The sequence below is a fragment of the Ursus arctos genome, unplaced genomic scaffold, assembly GCF_023065955.2.
Source record: "Ursus arctos isolate Adak ecotype North America unplaced genomic scaffold, UrsArc2.0 scaffold_2, whole genome shotgun sequence".
Classification (NCBI taxonomy): Eukaryota; Metazoa; Chordata; class Mammalia; order Carnivora; family Ursidae; genus Ursus; species Ursus arctos.
In genome coordinates, this window is record NW_026622874.1 from 71,830,680 (window position 1) to 71,844,916 (window position 14,237).

Genomic DNA, 14,237 nt, shown 5'->3' on the forward strand with positions numbered 1-14,237 from the left:
TCTCTCTTGAGAGTAAGAGGCATGTCCTTCGTGGGTACTGGGCTTCTTCAAACCACTCTTTCAAGTTGTTTCTTCTGCCTACCTCAGGCTCCGTGGTAGGCCCGCGAGCAGTGTAGAAACGGTTCTACGAGAGAGAGGAAAATGTATTATCATCCTGCCGGCAATGTTAAATGGACAGAAGAATGGGTTGGACACAGTTGGACTTCTGTCATGTTACCTGGCAGACGGGAACACGTTCCCAGTCTCTGAAGACAGATAGGGCCCCTCTGCACTGTCTTGGTATTTTTGTATTTTATGGTGGTTGTTATGACTTTGTAATTGCATATTATGGATTAATCTTCACCCGTGTTTTCCTTTCAGTTACGGACGAGTTTATGCTGCCGACCCCTACCACCACACACTTGCTCCAGCCCCCACCTACAGCGTTGGTGCCATGGTGAGTACCAATCCCTCCTCCTCCTCACTTCCTCCTGCTTCCCTTCCCTTCCCCCAGCTGGGACCTTAGTATGGGTTGACGGTTGACGTCCTCTCACTTTCCCTTAATTGAATTTGTCTCTTGTGCTAACAGCAGCTAAAATGCCACATTAATCCTCCCAGTAAACTTGATAAATGTCTTAATTTCTTGGCAATGTAGTGCATGTAAGTTATTATATTTCTAATTTTGCAAGTCTCACCTAGCAGAGCACTTACCTTAATGGAATAATTAGTCATTTTGATAATTAAATCCATCACTAACAGAATGCAGTGTCAATGCAGAACTTTTTTTTTCTTTTTTTTTTCCCTCCCTTGCTGCTCATTCACATAGCCCCAAGGTTCCAGCCCCAGCACAGACTTCAGAGGAGCTAAGCTGCACACTTCCAGGCCTCTGCTGTCAGGCAGCTGAGAATCTGACTGCCTCTCCTCCCCTATTACAATTCATGTTTAAAGTCATAGTCGCCCAGGAAAGAAAATAGAGAGAGGGGCACACTTTGTGTGTGTGCCTAGTACATAAGGAATTAGAAGGAATCCGTTGGGTTTGGGAGTTGTCTTTTGTTTTTGTTTTGGGTTTTTTTTTTTGTGGGGGGGGGGAAATCTGGGTTTTTGTTTGGGGAAGGGTGGGGGGAGGGCAAAAATGGGAGGCGAGGGTGGGGTGAATTTGCCTGTACTTGTTCAAACTTCTATGCACTAAAACTCTGAGTACAGTAAGACGTGCCCATCACGTGAGAGCGTATGCAATCATTACAAAGCTTTTGGCATGCAGTTTTCTGCTTGGGATCAAGAATATCAGTCCTTATCCTAAAAATAAATCCCCATAGGCATTCACTTGAATCGCCAATACTTTTAGAAAAAGGAAATAGTTAAGTGCCACCTCATAGCCATCTAGAGCCCTGACCAGACAAGTCACTGGAGCTTGGTCATAGAAATTCAGCCATGATTTGGAAACGTATTATTTTGCACAAGCTCGATTACATCAAGCAGTTCATCTGTAAACTCCCCTCTCAAGAGCAAATTCCATCCAGGTTGTTGAGCCAAGTCGAGTAAGCAGTTGATTTAAATTTCCATCCTGATTTTGCATTCAGCAACTCTGCCTCAACACCTAGCCCGCCTGAGGACTGTGTTGGAAAGGAGAGTTGAATCGCTGCATCCCATCAGCCGTCTACGTTCGGCCTCTCGAGTGTAGACTGAGCCTTGCCCGATGGAATGTCGCATTGATAAATCAAACAAGGAAACAAAACAAGACAGGGCAAATCCTTCCGTTGCCCAGCCCGTGTCAGAGTCCTTCTCTCTAGCAGGACTGGCCGACGGAATTTGGTCTTGCAGGGACATTCTTTAGGGAGAGCCGCTGGGGGAGGTCAGGACTGGGCCTGTCGTTAGTTCTCCAAGAATGACCTGGGATGGGTAGGGGGTGCCTCCCTTTCGGTTGCTTTTGAGTGTCTATTTTTCACATTAGTCTTTTTTGATGATCCACGTGTTGCAAAAGGAAAATGTAAAAAACACACCCCTCAAATTGCTTTGTTTCAGAATGCTTTTGCACCCTTGACTGATGCCAAGACTAGGAGCCATGCTGATGATGTGGGTCTCGTTCTTTCTTCATTGCAGGCTAGTATATACCGAGGGGGATACAACCGTTTTGCTCCATACTAAATGACAAAACCATTAAAACCTTCCAATGTGGGGAGAGAGGAAGCTTTCCGAGGCCTGGGTATTGCAATACACGCAGTAGTACATCATTTTAGCAGCTCTAAAAATTAAAAAAAAAAAAAAAAAAGGAAAAAAATTACATTTTTTATCTTATACCTCAGATATTTTGTTCTGTGTATTTTAATATTGTGGGTCTTTGATTTCTGAAGGTTCCGTAGTTTGGTTGCTGGCTGTAGGAGTTTTTGTGGTTGAACTAGAGAGACGCTAGCTATGAATAAAAACTGGTTTAGGGCCGTGTCCAGAGCGCTGTATCATGTAAATGAATTCTATATGCTGAGTCTTAAGCTACTGGGGCTGTCAGCTGTCTGGGAAGAGTGTTAAGTGACTACAATAGTCATTTTTTTCTGCATCTGCATTATTTTATTTTACGAGCGGGGAAGGGTGGGAGGGTCTTAGGGGATGGGGACCGGGATTTGGGCTAAAAGGAAACACAAAACAGTAACTGACGAATCCAAACGACCCACTGCACCAACAATCGTATGTCAGCGGTTCTAAGTTACTCGTGAGTTCAAGCCAAAGGTTACGTTGTTAAGGGGGTGCTTCCAAAAGCACTTTGTGCGTCCAAGTTGAATGAAGACCCTTTAAACCATTCCACCCGGCAGTATTCAGCTTCTTAACCAGCCGCTAGTTATTTAGGCAAAAACTGCTAGTTAGGCCATCAACAAGCATTCTTTTTATATTTCTTCCAGTATAATAAATTATTGATATCATTGCTGACTTTTATATTATGGGAGGGAAAAAAAATAACATTAATAAAAAGGTGATAAAAAGCACTGTTTCTATTTTTTTCTTTTTTTCCAAAAAAAGAAAGTAATAAAAACTTAAATTCTTTGTACCAGTTAAAAAAAAATGTATAAAATTTACATCTGTGCAGTGGAGTTGTTAAGTTCTAGAAACAGTCTATGAAGCTTTAGTTTTAGCCTAGTAGAACTGTTAGAGACAGATGTATAATTTTTATGGAATTACATGATAATCATATTCGGATTTATAGAAGCATTTTACAAGTATTGCAATCATTGAGTAGAGATAATCATGGTATTTTCATCAGCTTGGTACTTTTTGAAACATGACTGTGTTTTGTGAGCAATCTGCAATTTTTCCGTCCGTGAGAGCCTGCCCTCTTCCTGGTCCCCGAGGACTCTCTCAAACCAGTATCTTTAGTTCTGTCTCCAAGGCCCAGGACACTTGTCAGAAGGAAGCAAAAAAGTAGGTTCCGCCCTCTTCATCCCCCCGCAGAACAAAGCTCCCGCCCCCACCGCCACCGCAGGGCCAGAGCGACACAGCCGAAAAATTGCAGTTTGTCTGTACTCCTTCTGTTCGAACTCTTTCCACGTTGTCCTGTTTACAAGTTCACCTAAGTTGGGGTATCTGTCACGGGTCTTCCTGTTTTTGTATTTAAATAAAAAAACCAACCAACCAACAGCGGCCAGCCGCCTCCAGTAGTCTCGCCGCCATAGGTCTCTCTCCATGTGTACAGCGCAGGCCCTATGGCGCGTCCTTCAGTCGATGATCAACTCACCGCTGTGAACCCGCCAATCCGCTTTAACAACTCTGCTTTCAAACAAAACCAAACAAAACTTTAAAAAAAAAAAAGTGTTTGTGATCCAGCTTTCTCCTGTCATCCTCTGTGCATGCAGTAAGATCGGTTGGATATTAAACCATCAATAAAGTTTCACAAGATTTGAACACAAAGTTTCTGTAGCTTCGATATCTAAGATGCTCGTTCTCTGGAGAGGAGTCAAGGGGGGGAACTGCTTAGCAGCCAGAAGCAAGCGTGTCAGCCGTTCTTTTCAGCAGACTGATTTGGGTGGGGGACGGGGGGGCGAGGGGGTGTTTCATAGCATCACCGAGACATTCTCCTTCCCCCACCTGGAGGACAGTGCTAGGACCGTGGGTGCCCGGGCGATGTGTTTAAAGAAAACACTTCTATAAAATGCTCCGGCATCCCGCCCCCGGAGGGGAGAAAAGTGGAAGGGACAGGGGGCTCGGGAGAATCCAAAGCTCTCTCCCGAGGGCCTCCAATGTCAAAAATCCAGAATTTGCATTGTATTTGGAATCACAAACATAGAATATTCTTACTGTGTTGGTTAAAGTAAAATTAATTTGCAGTTTTGATTTTCATCAATGAGCTGTACTTTCCCCCATGACTGTATGTAGTTTTAATAAAATCATTTAGAGCGAGTGAGTGCCACATGATGTTGCAAAACCTTTCGTCTGGGCACTCTGCCAAGATGCCAATAAGTCATTTTAAAATGTATGTCAGAGATGTAAACGAACATTTTGGATTTTTTTAAACAGTATTTATTTGGAATGTTTTCATTTATCTAAATAACTATTGCTATTATGAATTATGAAACAAAAGTTTAATATCATGTGTGGCATATAGTGACTTCTTAACACACACATCACGCAATCTGCAAACCCAGAAAACGTGTATATCTGTCTTTAGAAATTAGTGTTTATATCACTTACAGTGGTTTGTGAATAAAGAAAAACTGGTTTGTAATATCAAAAAATAAAAGCTTAGTCTGAAAAGGTACCTGGCGAGTCGGTGTTCTGAGTCCTTTTGCTTTCGAGCGTTTCCTGGGACGGCGGAGTCCGCGTGCACACGCGTGGCTGCCCTCGGGCCGCCGGGGGGCTGGCAGGTGGGCGCTGCCTGGGTGACGGGATGAGCGGGAGGCCACCACGCTCCCGGCCGACCCAGCCGCCTCCTACAGGAGCTCGGGGCCACCGGGCTCTGCGGGTGTTCCTTCCACATTCATCTTTCCGGAGAAGTCTGGGGAAGTAACCAGCGATGTTTCAGAAACAGAACTTAGGCGACTGATTCCCCAGCAGGGAAATGTCAGCCTTTGGTTGAAAACAAAACCACAAAAATTGTGCATTTCAAACAAAAGAACAAGGCATTAATACAGTTTTGGGGGGTGGGGGAGGCTTGGGTGAAGAAGCTGAGCCTGGGCACGAGGGCTCGAGCGTCCACTTCCCTAGTACTTACTAGGAGCCAAGGATCCTGGCCAGGCTTTTGTGCACCTTATTTCATTGAATTATTTAATGTTGCCATGAGGGTCGGATCATGACCCCATTTAAAAAGGTATCTTCACACTATCTTAATCCTATCTCCTTTAATTATCTTACTGTCCCTATCACGTGGGTAACACATATAAAGACTCAACAAAATGTGGGGTGCAGAAGCACTTCCGGGTTTGAAGCTGGATCCAGTCACTTGCGAGCTGCAATCCAGGGCAAGCGAAACCAAAGCTCTGTGCCCCAGTCTCTTCCGGAATTCACGATCGTGGCAACACCTACCTCTTACTGTTGCTGTGCAGAGTAAATGATAGTCTACACGACAGAACTGTAAGCTCACATCAAGCAGGTGGCGAGTTTGACATTCTAGAAGGGGCGTTCCAACCGGAGAGGGGTATGTATTCTCTCCTGGCCCACAGAGGGCTTTTAGCTTTCAACTTTAGAAATGAGAAATCTTACCGTAAAGGCCAAAGGCTGATTTTCCTTCTCCAGTCCTCTTTCCACAATGTAGGTTTGTCTTCGTAGTATTAATTACTCCACATCAAGTATACCCAGCAGCCCCTTTCCCGTAAACTCCTCGTGCATGGGCCTGTACAGGCCCATGCCAACTTCTGTTGCCCGATGAAAGTTCCTGGAAGATAGTAGTTGATGAATGAGGACAACAAGGATTGACAGGTCATAGGATTTGTTTGAAGTCATGTCTAGCGACTACTGGAAGAAGCGTCTACGTGAAGCTCTGATGCTGTAGCCTATGCCCTCTTCCAAAAATTCTGTTCCTTTACTGACAGCGGTGGTGGTGGTGGTGGAGTCAAGCCGAGGCTTCTGGTTCTCTCCTTACAGAATATGGAAGGCTATATTAATTTTTAAAATTAACTAGTTTTATCCTGGCACATGGCGAAGAAGGTGCTAATTATCTCCTAAAACGCTGATTCATAACAGAGTCCCTGCCCTGTCGAAATACAGGGAGGTGAGTCTAGATAACAAAAGCAGTAGCGTACGTTAGGATCTCCCAAACCAGGCTCTTCTCCAAAATGAAGATAAGCCTATACCTTTTACGTAAAATGTAAAGAAAAGTAAAAGGATGGCCGAAGTGAAAAGGTTTGTTAAGAGACCTGACCAGTGGAAGCAGCTGCCTGACAACCTGCTCCCCCCTTCACCTGCGAGCGTGCAGGAGGACAGGGCAAACCAGCCCAAAGGAGCCCCTATGGGATGTGCGTGCTTTGTGTGGACACAGAGGCTGCCCTCAAGCTTTCTGTGGACAATGCCTGGGAGGTAGTCACAGCCTGATCCCAACTCCATTTTTTCTCTTAAAACAGTATTTGACTTAAGCAGTAAGACCTCCTCCATGTTAAAAAAATCAAAACATCACAGATACGAGTCAATGAGCTTAGAACCATTATTTCCAACCCAATGTCTCATTCAACACCCTGACAACCTGGATTATTTATGATGGCATCTGAAGGCTGTTCCTACTTCCCAGGAAAGAGCCCCGTTTCTGCAAAGAGAGGTCTGGGGAGCACCTCACTGGCCCCCGCGGGCAGGCACGCATGCACACGTACATGTGTGTACTGTCATGCACTTGCAGAAACACTGATGAGCTTGTGGAAAAAGCACAAACCCAGGCTTTTAGCCCCCCTAAGGTGAGGCCCACTACTGTCCGGGGAGGAGTCAGCTTTCAGCCAACTTCCTGATGCTGTTCCCGTTGGCCTCTCCCTGCAGATCTGCCCCTTATCATGTCAGGAGAGCCAGTCAATGTGCGTGTGTGTGCACACACATAAGCACATACGTACACGTACCCACATATCGACGCAGTCCCAACCTTTCTCTGTGATGAATTTCTCACTGATGAGGTCAAGAATTAGGACTGCAAATAACATCCTCACGAGGGAAGATATCAGTCATTTTTGTTGGAAAACTCAAGAAGACGGGGGTTTCGTGGAGGGGGGCACACAGGTGTGCACAACCCTGTATTACATACTTGGGAGATCTGTATGTAAATTCGCCAGGTGCAGGCTTTTCTGAAGGATGTGAAATTCTCCTTGTGCAGTTGCTTGGGATTCAACGCGACGTGTGAAATTGGACCAGGGGCCAAGTTCATCTCGCATCCCAAAGCAGAGCCCCTTACTCGTGGGTAACACCAGGGCTTGTCGCTGCTGTTATCTGCAGCCCGAGGGATGCAGATTTGGGCGGAACGGGGCAGCACTTCCGGAGAGCCCCCTGAGAGAGCGTGGTCTCCCCCGCGCTGTGTCCTACTCACCTGGAAAATGGCGGGCAGGGGACAGTGAGGGTGCGCCTCTGCCTCGGGGGTCTAGGTCACCGTGGCTGCCCCGACCACAGACACCTGGCCTGGGGAAGAGAATTTACCAATTATCTCAAAGGGGAAACATTTTCCGGGTGGCTTGTTATGAAAACACCAAGGAGTCTTTTAATACTAATGGTGCCATTTCCTAAAGGAACTGAGACTGGAGCCAACAATGACTCGCTGACACCGTCTAGCTAGAGGCCGGCCTCTACAAAGGCTTCCTCCACACCTTCATCCACACGTAACTGTCTCTCTACAGACGTACCTCGAGAGGCACTTAGATAGTCTCTCAGCCTCTCTGTGCTTCAGTCACCTCACCGAGAACACGCGGGGACAACAGTACCTACCTCGAAGTGTTCTCACAAGAGCGAGCTGTGCTTAAAACATGCAAAGCACGTCACCTGGCATGTGTCTTTTTCCTTTTTAATAATAAATCATTTCTGTAGCTATCTGTATAATTTATACGTATCCATCTATATTTTATAGACTCAATATATACATACCTTATCTATATAATATATATTACCTAACATGATTATACGTACAGATCCGCACAGTGTATGTATATACATACATCTAACTGACTGCATGCACGCATGGGTACAAATGCTTTTTAATGTGTGTTTATTTTTATGCATTCTCATCATACCATATACCCATTAGCGGACCATAAATACATATGCTAATTCTTGTAAAGGGCTTGGGTGGTGACAGAGGGAGCGACAGCACATGGGGCCTTATTACTCCTGCTCCTGTTCGCTTTATTGTCTCACTTAATCCTCACAAACTGGCCAGGCAGTTACCGCCATCCCCAGGGTCCGCCCACAAGGAAGCAGAAGCTTAAGCCACTGGAGACACTCCCAGGCACGCGGCTCTAGGTGGCGGGGCTGAGCCGTGGGCATCAGCCGCCTGGCTTCGAAGTCCTTGCCGTCGCCCCTAAGCAACACTCTGCACGGCCCGTGGCACCTCACCCCGGTGGTGGCCCCGCTCAGTCGTGTGCCCGCCCACGAACTTCGCAGGCGCTGGAGCTAAGAGCCAAACCCAGTGTTCTTTCCTCTCGGGCACGCCGCCCTCCAAGGCCTGGCTTAACCACCGCCTCGCCGCTCTTGTTGGGGTGAGGGGGGTACCAGGAGCGCCCAGGTCTACCTCAGAGAGCGCGCCCACCGTGGCAAGACCCTTCCTCTTCAAACCTGCAACAGGCAGCCGGCACGTTGCCGGAAGGAGGCAGAACGTCAGTGAGAGCAGGAGGATTCCCCAGGCTCCGGAGAGGGAGGAGAAACAAGGGCTGCAGGTGGAAACTGAAGAGCAGAGACTCAAGAAGTAGGGTCATGGCAGAGCCTCGGGCAGCTGATGGTGGGGAGGACGCGTGATGCAAACTGGCAGCTCATCGGCATGCAGGCTTCAGCAAACCTTAAAAAGAAAGTTAAAAAAAAAAAAAAAAAAAAAAACCTGCCTAAAAGCAGACAGCAATAACTGCGGGCCAGCAAACGAAACCCTCGCGCTCACATCTGGAGAGTCAAACTTTCTGCAACCACACCGGGAAGTTGTCTAGAAGGGAAAAGCAGGTCAGAGGCACCCCGTACAGCTCGCCTTTTATCTCCCCCAAACATTCCTGGGCGGGCGAGCGGCATTGAAATTCAGGACTGCGAGCAGGATTTCAGCGCCAGCGGACGGCTCGGCTGGACGGGGCTGTCAGCATAAAGGGCTTGCTGCTGCTTTTCCCTTTTTTATTTTCCTAAGCTGCGTGACTAGATGATGTATTGTTCTTTCCACTATTTCCCCCTTTGGCAAAGCCAAGCCCCGCTCTTCCCCTCTCATCCTACTCACGGTGTGTGTGCACGCGCGTGTGCGCACGTCTGTCTGTGCACCGGAGCACCTGCTCTGTGAGAACAGGAGGCAAGAAGGAAACATGCACTCGCAAAACTTTCAGTGTCAGTTGCAACATTCTGATAGAGAAATTCCAAATTGTTGGCGTCCTGCATGGCAGAGGAAAAACAGAAAACCCCCTTTTTTTTTTAAATCATTTTTTTCTATCAGTTAGAAACAAAACAGAATGACTCGTCTCGGCCGATAGGAAGACAATAGGTAATGGCTGTTTTCATTAAGCCATCAAAGACGCAGACAGGCAGGAGCGACGGTGGAAAAGCAGCAAAATTGAGTGGTTCCAGGCCTTTTTCCTCTTTTCGCAAAATTTCTAGATAAACCTGAGTCCGGGTCCTAGCTCTGCTATCTTGTCTTCTTCCCACCTGTACAAACTTGGAGGCAACCGAGCCTCACTGGGACTCAGTTTGCAAGAGGGGGGGAGGCGTCTACTCGGGTTGCAGTGAGAATTAAGTGAGATTACGTAGCACCAAGAAGTCTGGCTCTGGGAAAGTCACTCACCTCCCATTTGGGGACCAAATTCCAACCCTGTGTTAAAAAGTGAGACGTCAGATTTTTTTTTTTTTTTTTTTTTTTTAATGAGAGGAGGGATTTCCAGCTGAGGTTGACGAAAGCCGCAGGATGCTCACCTACAGAAACTGTTCCTGAAAATCTTCATGGTGCTTTGGAGCCCACGTGCACCCCACTGCGGTCATCAGCACGCAGCCTGGGGATCCCCACAGACCCACAGAACCATGTCCCCGATATGCAGGTGATCCTGAGAACGTCGTGTCACCCCGCCCGCGTGTGAGTCTCAGCTCCATCACTGGTTCTGGGCCCGGCACTTACCCACCATATGCCCCCACTTCCTCCTTAGTCACACAGAGTCCCGGGATCCAGCCCCACATCGGGCTCTGGGCTCAGCGGTGAATTTGCTTCTCCCTCTGGCCCTCCCCCCTCTCATGCTTTCTGTCTCTCACTCTCTCGCAAATAAATAAATCAAATCTTTTCCTTAAAAAAAAAAAGACATTTCTGTTACTTCCTGGTTTAGAGGGTTTAAAAGAAAACAAATACTCAGTACCAAAACAAACCAACCCACAAACCAGTAGAGGCACCCAGACCCACCCTTTGCCCCCCACACACAGGTAGGGGTGAGAGAAATCAGGGTCGACCACAGGGATCCCTCACGCCAGAGAACACAGGCAAGACTCCAAGCCAATCTGGACTGAGACAACATGGACAGGAATATTTGATAAATTCCAGAACGCCAGTAACTCTCCGAGTCCCCTGCCCCCAGTCTAGTTCTGTGCCGGCCAAAGGACGCTGTGTCCACCCTTGTCCTGTGCGGGCACTGGACAGGGGAGAAGTCATCAGTAAAGGCCCCTTGCAGCAACAGCCTTTAGCTTTGTCCTAAGAGGTTACATCTCATTCCACAGACGTTGCAACAGGCTACGGCCGTGCTGCTTAGTACCCCAGCCCGACCTCTAGAGCCCTGCCGTCAGCACCACGATCGTCAGAACTATCTTTCCTGCACCTTCTAACGGGACGCTGGGACTGAGCCCAAGACGCAGGCTGGGACTCACCTCCTGGTAGCTTTTGGGATGTAATCTGTTCTCTGAGAACCTACTGCTGAGTCTGTAGAGCTGCTGCAGGGTAGAGGGGAACCTGAGCCCTCCGAGAACTGGGAGATTTCACAGAATTCTTCCCTTGAGAAGCTGGAAGGTGCGGCGGCACCGGGACCATGTGCCCTCCTGATAACGGTTGCCTGAAGACGAGAAGACACTCTTAAGAGGACAGGAGCGGACATATCCAAGAAGGAGTTAATATCCACACTAGATAAAGAACTTACACAACTGGACCGCACAAACACGAAATACTCCCATTAAAAACGGGCAGAGGACCCAAAGAGACATTTTTCAAAAGAAAACATGCAGGTGGCCGACAGGCGCATGAAAACTCACGATCAGGGACACGCCAATCAATACCACAATGAGGGGTCACCTCACACCTGCCAGAACGGCCAACGTCAATGACACAACGATACGAGTGTTGGCGAGGACGTAGAGCAGAGAGAGGGGAAGCCTCGTGCGCAGGTGGCGGGAACGCAAACTGGTGCAGCCACCGTGGGAAACCGTGTGGAGGGGCCTCAGAACCACCCTGCGATCCAGTAATTCCAACCCGAAGAATACAAAAACACTAATTCGAAAAGATACGGGCAGCCCTACGGTGACTGCAGAGCCATTTACAGGAGCCAAATACGGACACAGCCCAAGGTCCATCCACAGGGACGTGCATGCCCAGCCAGAAAGAACGAGATCCTCCCATCTGCAACAACACGGTATCATTAGAGGGTATAGTGCTAAGGAAAGTAAGTCAGAGAAGACAAATGACCATATGATTTCACTCCTGTGTGAAATGTGAGAAACAAAACAAGTGAACAAACAAAGAAAAAAGAGACAAAAGAACAGACTCGTACATACAGAGAACAAACGGGTGGTGGCCAGAGGGGAGGTGGGGGGAGGGCACACCTCGTGATGAGCACTGAGAAAGGTACACAATTGTGCAATTCTTATATTGCACACCTGAAACTAATATAACACTATATGTTAATTATTCTTCAATAAAAAATAAAATATCTTTATGGTAAAAGACCAAAAAAAAAAAAAAAGAATAGCAGCCTCTAGTTTTCCTGAAGCCCCACCTCCTTGCTGCCAGCCAGCCCAGAACTCAGCTGGGCTTTGGTTAAGAGACCTCAGGTCTGGGGCAGGTTTATTGGATAATGACATTCGAATCCCATTGGCTGAGAGCGCGAAGGGCCAAAGAGAGTCATTTTGTAGATGTATGGTGGCTGAAAACCATCCTCCCTAGAAAGTGCAGAGGAAAAAGGGGGGAAGGGAAGGGAAGGGAAGGGAAGGGAAGGGAAGGGAAGGGAAGGGAAGGGAAGGGAAGGGAAGGGAAGGGAAGGGAAGGAAAAAGAGAGAAAGCAAGCAAGGCTGGAAAGCTCTTCTGACTCTCATAGTACAAATGCAGGTGTGTCATAAATTCATGATTCACTTCTCGTCTTGTGATCTGTACAGGGGCTGATCACAGTTTAATTTTTTTAATCCAAGTTTTAGTTTTATCCTTAGCCTTGCTTTGTCTGGTATAGACTCCCTTGTGATTGACACTAGCTCTGCCCACTAGAAAAACAATGCACAGGGTAAGATGAAATTTTAAATTAGCTAGCAACCACGCCAAAAAAGTGAAAAGAAACAGATGAAATTAATTTTAATAGTAGATTTTATGTAACTGAGTACATAAGCATGTTCTCATTCCCACGTGTTCCAGATGAAAATACAGTAAGGAGATGTGGTGCACCGTCTTCTTCCTACCCAGCCTTCCGAACCGGTTGCGAATGGCACACTCACAGCACATCACAGTGTAGCAGCCACACTTGGGCGGCCCAGCAGCCACACACGTCGGACACTGACGAAACCTCCCGGCCACCTTATGTCCCCATCTCCCGGTCAGGTGAGGCCCCAGGCCTGAGATCCCAGGAGTCCGTCGACTCCCGTGGATGATGCCGACACCTCCCAGCTTTGCCCCAGTGATCGCAGGGCTGAGACGGGGTGAGGTCTCCCAGCACTTCTCCGAAGGACAAACACGGGCTCGCCTCCATTGACTACCCTCCGAGGGAGCTGCCCATTCAATTATACTTCTGTGCGTTGCCACGGATACTCAGGTTCTTGAGAAATAACCCAACGCATACTAACAGCTCATCTTTGGGGAACTGCACGGGCCCACTGAGCAAATTCTTAAGTCTCAGAGGAGGTGGGCCGCAAACCGAGAGGGCCTACGGGAGGATGATTTAGGGGGAGCAGCTCAGCGGAGGGCTCCCCCTGCGTGCCCCATCCCCACCCGCACCCTCCAAGGGAAGAGCCCATCTCTCTGTTCTTTACTAATGCCTCCCTCACGCAACAGCCCCGGCTGCCCCCGACACAGGGCTGAGCCCTGGGGACACCAAAGCAGGATTTGCAGTGTGGTCGGCATCCATCCCAACCTTGAACGTGAATTCCTATTGCTGTGACATGACTTCCTACCTCTTCAGCCGCTTAAACCACATGTTACTTATCTTGCAATTTCCACAGGTCTGAGATCTAGGTAGGAGTGAGGTGGGTCCTCTGCTCAGGGTCTGCCCAGCTGAGATCAAGGGGCCAGGGCTGTCACCTGACGCTTGAGGCCATCTCCCAGGCTTGCCAAGGCTGTTGGCAGGGTTTAGCTCCTTGTGGAGGTGGGACTGAGGTCCCCCTGCTCTTGCTAGCTGTGGGTTAGTGACTGCCCTCAGACCGTAAGAGCCACCTGCGGTTCCTTTCCATGGGACCCCATAGGAAGTTCACCACACGATGGCTTGTTTGCCTTCCTCCAGGCGAGCAGGGGTGCACCTCTCGAACTACTTCACTTCCTTTCAAAGGTTCCTCTGATTAGGCCAGGCCCACCCAGGATCATCCCCCTTTGGATTAACTCAAAGTCAACTGCTTAGAAGTTTATTCAGGGGAGTGACATCATAGACACAGATTCCTCCCACTCTCAAGGGGAGGAGGAATTAGCCAGAACATGTTCGTCGGGGGTGAGTCTCTTGGGGACCACCGTGCCACCATATCTTGTAAACGTGCTGATTGATAGCAACAACATAAAAAAGCATCACCCTCTCTGGGCAAAGCACCATTTTATCAATACTTCTGATTTCCTCGGGTAGCTCTATTTTCTGAATGAGAAAGTCAAGACTGAGAGAAATGAGAGATTTGTAGCAGAAGATTGTAACAGAAGTTGGTGGAGCCACATTGGAAGCTTGGTCTCCTTTTAACAGCAAAGCCTCGGAAGAGCCCCTCGTGCC

The 14,237-nt window shown here is 48.0% G+C and overlaps 1 protein-coding gene across 8 annotated transcripts in view; it reads left to right on the forward strand.

Annotated features, from left to right (window-relative positions):
• LOC113270822 (RNA binding protein fox-1 homolog 1) overlaps positions 1-4,716 on the forward strand; it is a 330,982-nt gene extending 326,266 nt beyond the window's left edge. For 5 of the 8 annotated variants that reach the window (XM_057314809.1, XM_044391594.3, XM_044391590.3 and 2 more), the window contains 2 exons: positions 361-436; positions 2,002-4,716. In XM_057314809.1, the coding sequence (XP_057170792.1) occupies positions 361-436; positions 2,002-2,124 (199 nt within the window). In that variant the 3' untranslated portion in view covers positions 2,125-4,716. Of the gene's footprint in view, positions 1-360; positions 437-805 lie in introns of all 8 variants that reach the window. The other 3 variants (XM_044391589.3, XM_057314810.1, XM_044391592.3) reach the window with 3 other exon arrangements.
• The last annotated feature ends 9,521 nt before the right edge of the window (positions 4,717-14,237 follow it).